Raw genomic sequence first — 13,264 nt, 5'->3', positions numbered from 1 at the left:
GGGCAATGAAGATTTCTCCTCCTCCCCAGATGATGTTTTCCCTGTTCTCCCATCAATGAAGCTATTGGAGTACTTGAGATTGGATGGCCAGTTTCCTTTGAAGGCTGTGTACATTCAGTGTATAGTGAATCACTGAGATGGAATGTACCCCTGTATTCACACTACTGTAATCACCTTTGTATAAAATATGCCTTGTAATGTATCATTTGAAAAAGAATAACTCACTGGTCAATAATATCATGATGAAATGTGTGTAGCATCACTATATGTAAAGTTACAAACAAACTGAAATTGGGTCTCAAATGTGTTTACCAGACAAGTCTGGGGAGTGGGTAAACCAGTTTCTCAAAGACAAAGGACAAGCTCACACCTCTAGCGAGGTGTCATCAAAGCTGATGGGCAATCACCTGTCAAGTGGCGGTTCTTTTGCAAGGAAAGGGGGCAGAAACAAATAGATCTGCATCTTAGCAAACAACAGAATGGAACCTCTTTCACCACCATACTCCTCCATCCTCACAATGGGAGTGAACTTTATTTAGGGTAACCCTCAAGAAAATATATTTCAAAGAGTAACTAACTATAAAAGTGGTGGTGGTGGTGGGGGGGGGGGGGGGAAACATGCCAAGTTGTATCTCCCTATCCATCTCTTGCTCTTTCACCTAAGACAACAATTGAAACCCCGCATTTGATTTTGGGAGAAATCCTGACCTGAAATTTGGTCAGCCATGTTGCTGGGAGCATGTGGTAAGAATGTTATCTTGAACCAAGTCTAGCTGGTTAAGTTTTAGTCCTAGGAAGCATTTTACTTTTATTTCTCTAGTCATTTCTGAGTGTAATGCCTTATACTTGTACTCACTTAAACCCTATCTCTTTGTAGTTAAATAAACTTGTTTTATTCTTAATCAAAACTAATCCAGTGTTGTGAACTGCATGGGTATTCCTTTTCAAGTACCAGACTGTTGCATACTGATCCCCTTAGCGAGGCAATGGACCTAATATATTTGGACTGTCCAGGAGAGGGCTGGATAGTGCAGAACACACATTTTTGGGGGGAAATTTGGGAGTGGGATTGTGTTGGAGTCACCCTGCAACTAGCAACCAAAGGCTGCTGGAAGCCAAAGTGTGTCTGGTTTTCAGTCACAGGCTGCTGGGGTCAGAGTTGCTGGGCACACAGACACTCAGGGTGTGACCTGCATGCTGGATGACTGTTTGTGAGTGGCCTTGGTGGAGGCTACAGCAGCAAAGCACTGTGACGCACCCAAGTTTGCAGGGCAGCATTGAGACAGCCCCTCACTGGTCTGGATTGCACCCAGAATATCATACCCACCATCCAGTGCTGCAAGGTTTTCATATTCAGATAAGCAAAAGGTGTAATGATGTAGGTCCAATGAAGTTATCAAGCCTACTAGTCTTCAGAAAAATTGTGAGGTCTGAACTAGTTGTTCCCTGAATTGTGAGGGAGTCTCAAGTTTTGAAAAATCTTTTCTCCGGAAGGAAGGCTCTGGGCTCAGTGGAGTCCATGAATATGACAACAAAGGTGATGCGTTCTACAGGAGGTAGTGTGATTGTCAAACAAGAGGCGCACTTCTTAAAGCCGTTATAGGGTGCATGGTCCAAAGGCTCCTAAAACAAGGGAAGGGATATTTACTTTAAACTATCCTATGCTACTCTCGCCTAAATATTTACAATAAGGTCTTAAACTAGGCTGAGGGGAAAAAGTCCTGAAGTCAGGAAGGATTTCTGTTCATTCTCTGTGGCAGCAAACAAACTGAGGTGACTGGAGGGTGGGGTGGGGGCTCCCTTAAGTGTGTGGTGATGTCAACATTACACAAGAAAAATTGAAATGGGCCATCCTGATTACCACTACAAAAGTGATTTTTCCTCAGGCTGATAATAGCCCACTTTAATTGATTTGTCTCGTTAGAGTTGGTTAGGCAACTCCCACCTTTTCATGTTCTGTGTGTATATATATCTTCCTACTGTATTTTCCACTCCATGCATCTGATGCATCCCACGAAAGCTTATGCCCAAATAAATTTGTTAGTCTCTAAGGTGCTACAAGTACTCCTTGTTCTTTTCACTTCTATAGGTATTACTGAGGCAACATATTCAGGAGCATTTGAGAGAATATTAGATGTTCAGAGGTTTAAAGTATCTGTAATTACACTAAGATAAAAATGTATAAGGAATATTAATCTTCATTCTTCATAACATCAAACAATACCTAGTGTTTGAAAGAAACTTCTCTCAATAAGCAACTTACTGCATTATTTTCTATTTTAGGGGTTTGTATACCACCTTCTGAAGAGTCTGGTATTGGCCAATGATGGGGAAAAAGAATAGAAGACACTGTTCCTACAATGACCTAAGCCAGAGGTGGGCAAACTATGGCCCGCGGGCGACATCCGGCCCGGCCCCTGAGCTCCTGGCCCGGGAGGCTAGCCCCTGGCCCCTCCCCCACTGTTCCCGCTTCCTTGCAGGTTCAGCTCACTGCGCCGCTGGCGCAATGCTCTGGGCAGCGGGCTGCGAGCTCCTGGGGCAGCGCAGCTGCAGAGCCGGTGCTGCGTGCTGCACTGTGGCGATGGCGTGGCTGGCTCCACCGGTGCTCCAGGCAGCACGGTAAGGGGGCAGGGAGCAGGGGGGTTGGATAGAGGGCAGGGGAGTTTGGGGTGGTGGTCAGGGGGTGGGGATAGGGGTCGGGGCGGTCAGAGGGCGGGGAAGAGGGGGGTTGAATGGGGGCAGAGGTCCAGGGGAGCAGTCAGGAATGAGAGGAAGGGTTGGATGGGGCGGTGGGGGCAGTCAGGGGACAGGGGGAAGGCGTGGTTGGATGGGGCAGGGGTCCCGGGGGAGCCATCAGGAATGAGAGGAGAGGTTGGATGGGGTGGGGGGGGCAGTCAGGGGTGGGGATTCCGGGGGCAGTCAGGGGACAGGGAGCGGGTGGGGTGGATGGGGCAGGGGTCCCGGGGGGCCCGTCAGGGAACGGGGGGGGGGGGAGGGTTGGATGGGACAGGAGTCTGGGGGGAGAAACCAGGTCATGACCCCCTCCCCTAACCAGCCCTCCATACAATTTCCAAAACCCAATGCGACCCTCAGGTCAAAAAGTTGCCCGCCCCTGACCTAAGCTAATAAAATGTACTTATGGATTAATAATTATTACAGAGCATTCCTAGATTTTTGATATCTCAGCATAATGGAATCGGGGCAGATGTCTTGAACAGAATTACAGGAGATATAGAGTAGTTTTGATGCAATGAATAGATTTTTTTTTAAATCAATTATAGAACTTTATAGTCCCTTACATGTCCATAGACTGTTCCAACTGTTAAAGTTTGAGAACCCTTGTACAGTAGGATAATGCACATGCAGCTGGACAAAAAGGCATGAAACAACGAATCTCCATACAACTACAGTTCAAAAGATATGTTGACTAGGGAAGGGCGGTATAAAATAATTTGCCTTTTGAAAAGCAAATTTATTTGGTGTAATTTTAGTAGCTTCACTTATTCTCACCTCATCAGATCCTGGACTAAATTCATATCCAATTGCAAAACACTTGAAGCCATAGAAACAGGCCTTTTCATCTTTCACGTAGTCTGATGCAGTCTCCAGTGAAAAGAGTGCTTCATTTCCTAACAGGATACAATGAAATTAACATAAAATAAATAAATCTATGTGAATTCCTCCTTTTTCATCCACTTTTATATCACAAAAATAAATATGAAAATTAGCCTTTAAACATAACTGGTAGAAGAAACACTTGAGCAATCTGCATATCTATACCACATAAAAGAAAGCAAATAATTACTCCATGATATCCAACCAATTGCTATAATTGGCCCACCTTTCTAATCTGAGTCCTGGCTTCTCCTCAGCTTTATATTCTAAAAACTAAACTGAATAATTCAGTCTCATTATTTAAGATAGTCATCAAAAGTCTAATTTTGACTAAGTAAAGTTTACTTCTCTGGAAATTACTATAATTTAAGTTCACTTTTGTTAATTATACTCCAAAACCCTCCATTTTATTTAAACAGGCAATTTATAAACTCTTTTTACCTGGCAACACTAAAACCATGGTAGGCCATCCAGATGTGCCTGAAAATTTCTTTAGTTCAATCCATGAATTAAGATTTTCATGAACAGGAGTTTGCTTTTGTCCAAATCCTGAGTTCAGGACAATTCTGACAGGAATTAGCAAGCGAAGGACATCCTCTGATTGAGCTGTGCCACACTGAGCATCAAACTCTATTGTCATCCACCTGACGCATTCTGGGAAAGTCACCTAAAACAAATAACAGTTGGAAAATAAACACAAAAATCATTGTGCACTTCTAATTAATTTTGGTTTAAGTATCTTACTTTAAACTTAATATTTAAAAATGGTCAAGTATTGAAAGATAAAGGAAAGTTACTTATCTCTACTGTAATTGGAGTTCTTCAAGATGTGTTGCCTATGAGTGTTCCATTTCTGGTATGCATAGACCATAAATCAGAACATGTTAGCCAGCAGTGTCAGTTAGGTCAGGCCTATGCCCATCATAGCCTAGAGCCCCCAAGCTGCTCTCCCATAAGGGCATACAAGGGAGGAGCAACCAACTGACCCTCAGTTCCTTCGCCAATGCAAAGTCAAGATGTAATTAGACTCCGTGGGAGGGGAAAAAGGAGGGTGAGTCATGAAACGCATATATACACCACATTTTGAAGGTACTGTCGGGATAAGTAATTTTCCTTTCTTCGAGTGCTTGTCTGTGTGTTCCACTTATGGTGACTCACAAGCAGGTAACAATTAATGGAGGAGAGTAGAAGGATTCTAATTAAATAATGACTTAGGCATGGCTCTGCCAAATCAAGCATCAGATGTACATTTCTCTATGATGGAAAAGTGCCTGGAATAGCTGCTCTATGTACAACAGCTATGGAAATACCCCTAAAAGAAGCTGCAGATGCTCTAGTCAAGTGCACTCTAATTTACCTTGGAGGCTCTAATTTAGAACATATTAATATAGTCTGACACCACCTACATGTGGTTCAGATTGCTTGCACTTTAGATCTTTCAGCAAAAGCAATAAACAACCTAGGGGATACTCTAGATGACTTTGTTCAGTGTAAATAAAATACTAGGACCTGGACAACATCTAAAGGGTGCAGGTTGGCTTCCCCTTTTGATGAATATGTTTTTTTGTTTGTTTTGGGGTTTGGGGGGGGGGTGCAGACTGGCAAATGAATGTATTGGATCAAATGAAAAGGAGAGTTTCAGAGAAACTTAGACCACACCTTAATTATCTCTGAGAAAGATCAGATAAGGAGGACCAGCTATAAGGTCTTGAAGTTGACCCACTCATGACAAGGTAATTGTCACAAGGAAAGCCATCTTCAGGGAAAGATGAGCTAACAAATGTGTGGTCATAGGTTCCAATGCAGAGCCTACTGAACAATTAAGGATGATATTAATATCCTAGGACAGGGGTGGTCCTCGGATTGTAGGAAATACCTGAAGGAGTCCTCAAAAGAAATATGATCACAGGATGATGAGAAAAAAACATGACAATCAGCTGATGATGAGCAAAAATGGATGCCAAAGAAACACAGAGACTATATAGATAATCCAGATATTTTCAAAAAGATAGTCAATATTCAAGGATATGAGGGATCTCTGTCTTTGATGGGGAGAGGCTAGGCTAGGCTAACCACATAGAAAAGCACTTTCATTTTAAATAAACCTACTAGGATCTTTTCTACTCTGAATCAAGATATTCTGCACATCCATACAGCAAGTTTTCTCCATATCTTTTAACTACAGAGCTTCCAGGCCATGAGATAAAGAGAGGCAAGATCTGGATGAAGTTAGTCTGACTGACCAAGTCTGGCAAGAGAGGAAATGATATTTGGATAAAGTCTGAAGATCTGGAAATGAATACTGCCTTTGCCAGGATGGAGTTAGGAGAATGACTAATGCAGAATCCTGGTTGATTTTCCTCAAATCGCAAGGGGTTAATGGGATTACAGGATAGGCATAATAGAGACTGTCATTCCATGGAATCAGAAAAGCATCTGCCTTCAAACCAGGGCTCTAACATCTTCCAGAGCAGAAACTTGCATTTCTTCTTTCCTCTGATTGTAAACAAATCTGCATGGGGAATGCCCCAATGCCTGAACATTGACTTGATGACCGAGTCTTTGATCAACCACCTGAGGTCCTGTATGAAGTGGTTCTTTGTGCAAGTGTCTGCTCAGATTATCTGCCAATATGTCATGATGACCTATCAGATGAATTACTGATTATCCAGTGGTGGATACACCAATTCCACAGCACAATAGTTTCTCTGCATAAGGGAGTAGATCTGGCACCTCCTTGTTTCTTGATATAGAACACTGAAGTGGTATTGATCATCACTATTTGGATGTTTTGGGCCTTGATGTGAGTCAGACATACTGCTCTGAGCTCTAGGATGTTGCTATGCAGACAAACCTCCTCTTTGGACTACCAACCTTGTACTGTGAGGGCATCCAAATGCTCTCCCCATCTGAACATTAAGGCATGGGGCACTATACACTTTACAGGAAATGTAAAAGAGGGAGAAAGGAACACCTTGACATATTTGCTGAGTGTCCTTCTGCCAGTTTGGATCTGAATGTCTAAGCTGTGCAAACTGGAATGATAGAAAGACTTCAGCTATCCTCGGACGACAACTTAGATGAAGCTGGGACAGAGAATCACAAACGTCCATGAGGCTATACGGCCTAGCAAATGCAGATGCGTCCTCATGATCATCTCAGGAGTCTGCCGGGGCTGGATGATCAGTAGACACTTGTTGAATCTGGTTTGAGGCAGATACACCTCCACCATAAAGGAGTCTATGAGGACTGCAATAGATTCTATTTTCTGTGTAGAAATTAGATGTTATTTGTTTTGCTTATTTTTAGTCCCAACCTCAACAACAGGTACAGTATATTGTGATCTGCTGAGGAGATTTTCCATGAGCTAGCCAATTCAGAGGTGGGCTGCTGCTACCACTATACACTTTGAAAAATTTCTTGGAGATGTTGATAATCCAAAATGGAGCACTTTGTATTGTTAATGTGAGTTACCAACTACAAAACACAGATATTTCCTGTGTGCTTGCTGAATGGGCATATATATCATGTAGACTGAAAGCTAAATTTCAAGGTATGAAAGCAAGACATATTACTATACCCATATCTCAACAATCTTGTTTGCTGAGGAGGTAATTCACCAATGGCCTGAAACATCTGTACAAAATGTATGGGCAGACTGTTATTGCTGTTGATGGCCTGTAGGTGGCTGCCACAGGGATGGAGATCTGACTTGTGATACTTCAGGTAGATTACTGTCTTCTAATGTGCTGAATAGACCACAGTGCCCAATAAGGCCAGGAGGAAGATATATAGGAATAAAGAGTGGGAGGAGGATATAGCAGGCAGGGGGTCTGAAATATATTGGTCATAAAAAAGGGACCCTTGGAGGGTGGAACCACCCCCACTTATGTCCACAGCAGAACAGATAAAGGAGTGATCTCCCTCAAATTGAGCAGCAGCTCTGATTGGGGTCTGAAAATTATGTTGTGCTGGGAGCTTTTTAGATGGTGCTGGAGATAAACCCAATATGGACAAAGAAAGCAAAAGGACAGACAGAGGCAAAACTCTGATATAAAAAACATCAGTACCAATTGCATTAGTGCCAAAACAAAAATTGAAAGGGTCAGTACCAAATTCAAAGGTGCCGATATAGTCGGTACCAAAACTACTGGTGATGAAGTGTAAGTGCTGCCTACAAGTACGAGAAGGCCTTATTAGCAGAAACAAAGAGATTTGTCCCTTTTTTGGTCCTCCCAAAAAACTTTTAGTGGGAGACCCACTCTTATGCTCCTTACAGAAGTTGATCAGGGGTTTCTCTCTCTCAACATGTGAGGAACGAGCAGCCACAGAAGCCGCAAGAAAATGCCTCACAGGGACAGAGATAGTCCTGGAAGATGAGGACATAACAGAAGAATTCTAACTGAAGATTACTCCAAATCAGATGTATCCTGCCTCTCTGGACCAGAGGCAGGTCTCATGGATTTATCCAGGAGATAAGTTTTTAACCTTGCCTCCTTGGATTCAGCAGTTTGTTACTAGTACATTACAAAGTACATTGGTCTTTAATGTGCTCCTCCCCAGGGCAAAATAAGCACGCAGAATGTCTATGGTTGGGGGTAGAGCTGCCTCATACAATGAACAATATTTAAAGCCAAGAGATTTTTGACCATCTCTAAGGCTGACTCCTGGTACTGGCTGAATGAAACAAAGAAAACTTGCCTGAACTAAAGCCTACACTAAGACACAATAAGATTCCTATCAACTGTCTTAAACTATATTAAAACTATCCTATCCTAAGAACAGGTATTTACAATAAATTGGAAAAAGTGGGAGCAGAAGTACAAGAGGCCAGAAACTGCTAAGTCAGTGCTGTGTCTCAGCCACAGGCAGTGTAAAGGAAATGAGGGTGGTTGGTTGTGCCAGCCCCTTTATGTTCTTCTGTGGAGAGAGGGTGCTAAAAGGCATGAAAGGTACAGGCATGGCCCAACGGACACCACTGGCTAAAACATTCCGATCTCTGGCACATGCGCACCAGAAATGACACACACGTAGATAAGTACGCAAAGAAAAACAGGTTATTTTTATCTAAAATCAAACAATTGAATCAAATGACTGACTTCTGGGGACTGTAGGAAACTAGTCTGTAATCTCAGTTATCCTTATTAGATTCCAATCATCCTTGAAAAGAAATCCAAAAGAAGAAGGCATGAGAATAATCTTTTGTACACAGATTCATCTTATTTGCCCATTTTCCAGACCATTTCCCCCTTCTTTTTGCATTGCTCTAATAGCTTCACCATTCTCTACCAAATTAAGCATAAGCTTCTTGTCATCATTTTAAGTCGCTCTGCCACTTATTCTTGCTTTACCATGCAATATTCCATGCAATAGCAACACAATTATGATTAATGGATTTAATGTTTTTTGTCTCAAAGTAATCTCTTTAAAAATCAGGCTAATCTTTACTTTGTGAGACGGCCTTACCTAGACTTTACTTCATGTGAGTGCCTTACCTATGCAATTCCATGCCTTGTTCTTTGGACTTCTTTTCATCTTAACCTTGAAGTCCGAATTTCCCGGGTTTGTAATGTTTGTTTTGGGATAATTACAACAGACACAGAATGATTTTTTCCCCTTAAATTACAGATTGGTACTGTCAATATTAATACCAGTTTAAATGGGTTTTGTCCAGGATTTATTTTTCAATTATCTATTTCATATATAAACACTAAACAAGAGAGCCAAAGAGAATGCCACCAGAGTTGAACATATATAGCATCAATCTTAGATAACTTTTTGAGGACAGATTCAGTGGTATGCTTTGGCTGTTTTGTGCTCTCCTAAAACAGTACAAAGTAGCTGAACCATACTGGTGAATCTGACGCTTAGTATGTCAGCATGTAGCTACAGAACTTCGAGACAAGCGAGAGCTGGGGACCTAGTATTCTACCAAGGAACTCTTTACACAAATGTACAGTCTTCCTCATCACTGAGTCATTTCAATCAACAGAAATAAGGATGCAAATTAACTAGAGAGGAAAGATGATGATTGGCTGAGTTGCCTCTAATGTTACAGCAGCCCCATTTAAGATCAACCTAACCTACTGACCTGGAACTGTACAGTTATGACAATTACTAATAAGTTAGTTTAATTTCAATATCATTTCCTGAAATGCAACCTATGCATAAGTCATCTATTGGCAACATTTGAAGGAGTATGCTAAAATGTTATTGAGATCATCAGAGACAAAAAAGATCTGACATAGTGTGCTAAGTTTCTTAAATGAACCCTTTTATATTAATTGTAACTCAAACTAATTAAGAGTTTTATTTGTATGTTGTCTGGAGCTTCGGGGGTTCCATGTATGGAGAAAATATTACAGGGTCAGAAACTCAACTCCTGTAGGAAGCCCAGACAGTTTAAAGCTCAGGTGATTATTTCTATTTTCTGCATCAGCTGTCCTGCTCCCTAAACAGAACATCTTATTTTCAAGAGCAGCAGATATGGATTGCAGCTTGTGTTGCTTCAGTACTTGCAACCTTCTGCTTCATAGTTTTGACTTCATTATGAAACGCATCAACTCTAGAAATGAAAATGATTTATTGAAAACTACAGACAGGGCTTAACCTCTGAGAGCTCTGCATCCTAAATGGTGGTCAGATTTGAGGCAACTTCATGAATAATTTTAATTGCCACATCTTCCGGCCAACAAAACAAACTGGTGGTGCTACAGCATCGGGGGTCTCCCCTTGCTCAGAGCTAACATTACTTACACTCAAAGCTCTGATATCAGATTTCATAAGAGTACATTTTTGCACTCAATAAGAATGTTGGGGATATGCATTTGGACTACCTTTACCTATGAGAACAAACTTGTGGGGTATTATCCATTAGGTTCATGAATAGGCAGGAGTTTGCGAGGAGCTCACAAGGAAGGTGTTTCAGTCAAAGCAAAGCATTACACGACTCCCTAGCTTTGTTCCTTTAAACTTTGAAAATGTGACGCATATTAAACTATCCTTTGTCTACTTTGATTCATAACAAGAAATAAAACTTTACATTGTTACAGAAACCATCTAAACAGACCCTCACTGCTGAATAGAAAATAAATCAGACAGTATGTTACAACAGTGAAAACATCAGGAAACTGAGTTATAGCAACTGTTAAAAATGTGTATACAAAATGAGAATTTAACTAAAAGACTTAGGTTATGTACAGCTTTGCATCGGCTACCTCGGAACAAGTACATGACTCATAGCATGAGATTCATATATATAAAATCAAATAACAGTGCAAACACTGTATGCTCACAGCATAGAGACAAACTAGGTAACAACTTTAGAGATGTTTTAAAAATCTATGCATACTTTCAGTTTATGATATGTACTAAAAATCGCATACAGACATAGAAATGGTCCTTACCTTATAGTGGGTAACACAAGCTGGTTTATAAGGGTGTTCACTTTCTATGACAGCATAGTGATTAGAGGTAGTACCAGCTGAGAGCCCTTGTTCAGGTTGGTTTCCTGTGGTGCTGTCTGTAGACTGATTGGGGTTAAAGGAAGGAGGGGCATACTTCTGATTCAAAACTGCTACAGAGGGAAGTAACTGCTGTACTAGGCCAAAGACTTCAACAGCAACCTGTAGTATGACACAGTAGAATATAAAATATTGTAAGATATTGGGAGGAAAAAGTCAAAAAGCCTATAGTTCTCTACAGTAATTTTGAGACTATTCAAAAAAAGTAACATTATCATAGTTCAGTCATGTCATTTTGTTTACTTTAAAAAAAAACCAAAACACCCTCCTCCTCTCCTTCGTGCTTCGGCCACCATTCCAGAGTACATGCTTCCATGGTGATGATGGGTTCTGCTTGATAATGATCCCAAAGCATGCAGACAGATGCACATTTATTTTCATCATCTGAGTTAGATGCCACCAACAGAAGGTTGATTTTCTTTTTTTGTGGTTGAGGTTCTGTAGTTTCTGCATCAGTGTTGTTCTTTTACGATTTCTGACAGCATGTTCCACACCTCATTCCTCTCAGATTTTAGAAGGGACTTCAGATTCTTAAACCTTGGGTCAAGTGTTGTAACTATCTTTAGAAATCGCACATTGGTACCTTCTTTGTGTTTTGTCAAATCTGCAGTGAAAGTGTTCTTAAATCGATCAACATGTACTGGGTCATCATCCGAGACTGCCATAACATGAAATACATGGTAGAATGCAGGTAAAACCACCGAGCATGAGACATACAATTCTCTCCCAAGCAGTTCAGTCACAAATTTAATTAATGCATTTTTTTTTTAAGTGAGCATCAGCAGCATCGAAACATTTCCTCTGGAATGGTAGCCGAAGCATGAAGGGGCACATGAACGTTTAGCATATCTGGCACATAAATACCTTGCAACACGAGCTACAAAAGTGTCATGCGAACGCCTGTTGTCACTTTCAGATGACATTGTAAATCAGAAGCGGGCATTATTACATTATCTCCCATAAATGTAAACAAATTTGTTTGTCTTAGGGATTGGCTGAACAAGAAGTAGGACTGAGTGGACTTGTAGGCTCTAAAGTTTTACATTGCTTTGTTTTTGAGTGCAGTTACATAAAAAAAAAAATCCACATTTCTAAGTTAAACTTTCACTATAAAGAAATTGCACAACAGTACTTGTATGAGGTGAATTGAAAAATACGTTTTCTTTTGTTTCGTCTTTTTTACAGTGCAAATATTTGTAAACAAAAATAATATAAAGTGAGCACTGTACACTTTCTATTCTGTGTTGTAACTGAAATCAATATATTTGAAAATGTAGAAAAACATCCAAAAATATTTATAATAAATGTCAATTGGTATTCTATTATTGTTTAACAGTGCGATTAACCGTAAATAATTTTTTTATCAAGTTAATTTGTTTTGAGTTAATCATTTACGTTAACTGCGATTAACTGACAGCCCTAGAAAATAAGATACTGAATAAATAGTAAATAAAAGTTTAGTTACTACATAAATGCGGTATTTTCCCCTTGATCCCTATGCAAACCTCCTACAGACATTAACTATTGTGAATTTAGGGGCATATAAAGTCTTGAATTTAATTATGCTCAGTGGCGGGGATACAAACATGAAGTATGTCCCTCTCCTCCAACTGGGTTTAACATCTCTATAAAACAATGTAAAATTTACTTCACACCTACGTTTCTAGATTTTAAGCCCACTTCAGAGAAGGGCCATATACATTTGTCATTGACCTTCCGAAGTATAGTGCCATGTACATTCACAGCAATATGCAGATGATTAATCATCATCATAGGCCATAAAAGTTACCAAATGGGGGGGAACCCCCCACAAATGGATGAATAATCACCCTCACATATGAATTTGCTAAAGAGGGGCACAGATTTCACCAAGCCAAAAGCAAAGTTATTTTCACGTGAAAAAAGCAGGAAAGTCTCTCTTTAAAACAAAGAAATCCCATTTCAAGATCCAGAATCACAGCAATGTTAAAATCTTAAAGCAAACAATGAAATCCCATGAGGTTATTGCTTAATTTGTGAATGGTGAAATAATATCAAATTGTATCAATAAGCCTCATATTTTTGTTACTTTGGAGTGACCAATGCACTGCAGAAGATGGAAAGCGTCCATCTTAAAGAATCTTTTG

The 13,264-nt window shown here is 40.5% G+C and overlaps 1 protein-coding gene across 1 annotated transcript in view; it reads right to left on the bottom strand.

Annotated features, from left to right (window-relative positions):
• Positions 1 to 13,264, bottom strand: part of MYCBP2 (MYC binding protein 2) — a 419,800-nt gene that overhangs the window by 169,151 nt on the left and 237,385 nt on the right. The window contains exons 40-42 of the mRNA XM_065413662.1: positions 11,022 to 11,240; positions 4,057 to 4,282; positions 3,511 to 3,629 (exon numbers count right to left, since the gene is read on the bottom strand). Of these exons, the coding sequence (XP_065269734.1) occupies positions 3,511 to 3,629; positions 4,057 to 4,282; positions 11,022 to 11,240 (564 nt within the window). The remainder of the gene's footprint in view (positions 1 to 3,510; positions 3,630 to 4,056; positions 4,283 to 11,021; positions 11,241 to 13,264) is intronic.

This window comes from Emys orbicularis, chromosome 1 (genome assembly GCF_028017835.1).
Source record: "Emys orbicularis isolate rEmyOrb1 chromosome 1, rEmyOrb1.hap1, whole genome shotgun sequence".
Lineage (NCBI taxonomy): Eukaryota > Metazoa > Chordata > Testudines > Emydidae > Emys > Emys orbicularis.
Note: the sequence above shows the minus strand (reverse complement) of the source record. Positions and strands in the feature narration are given on the sequence as shown.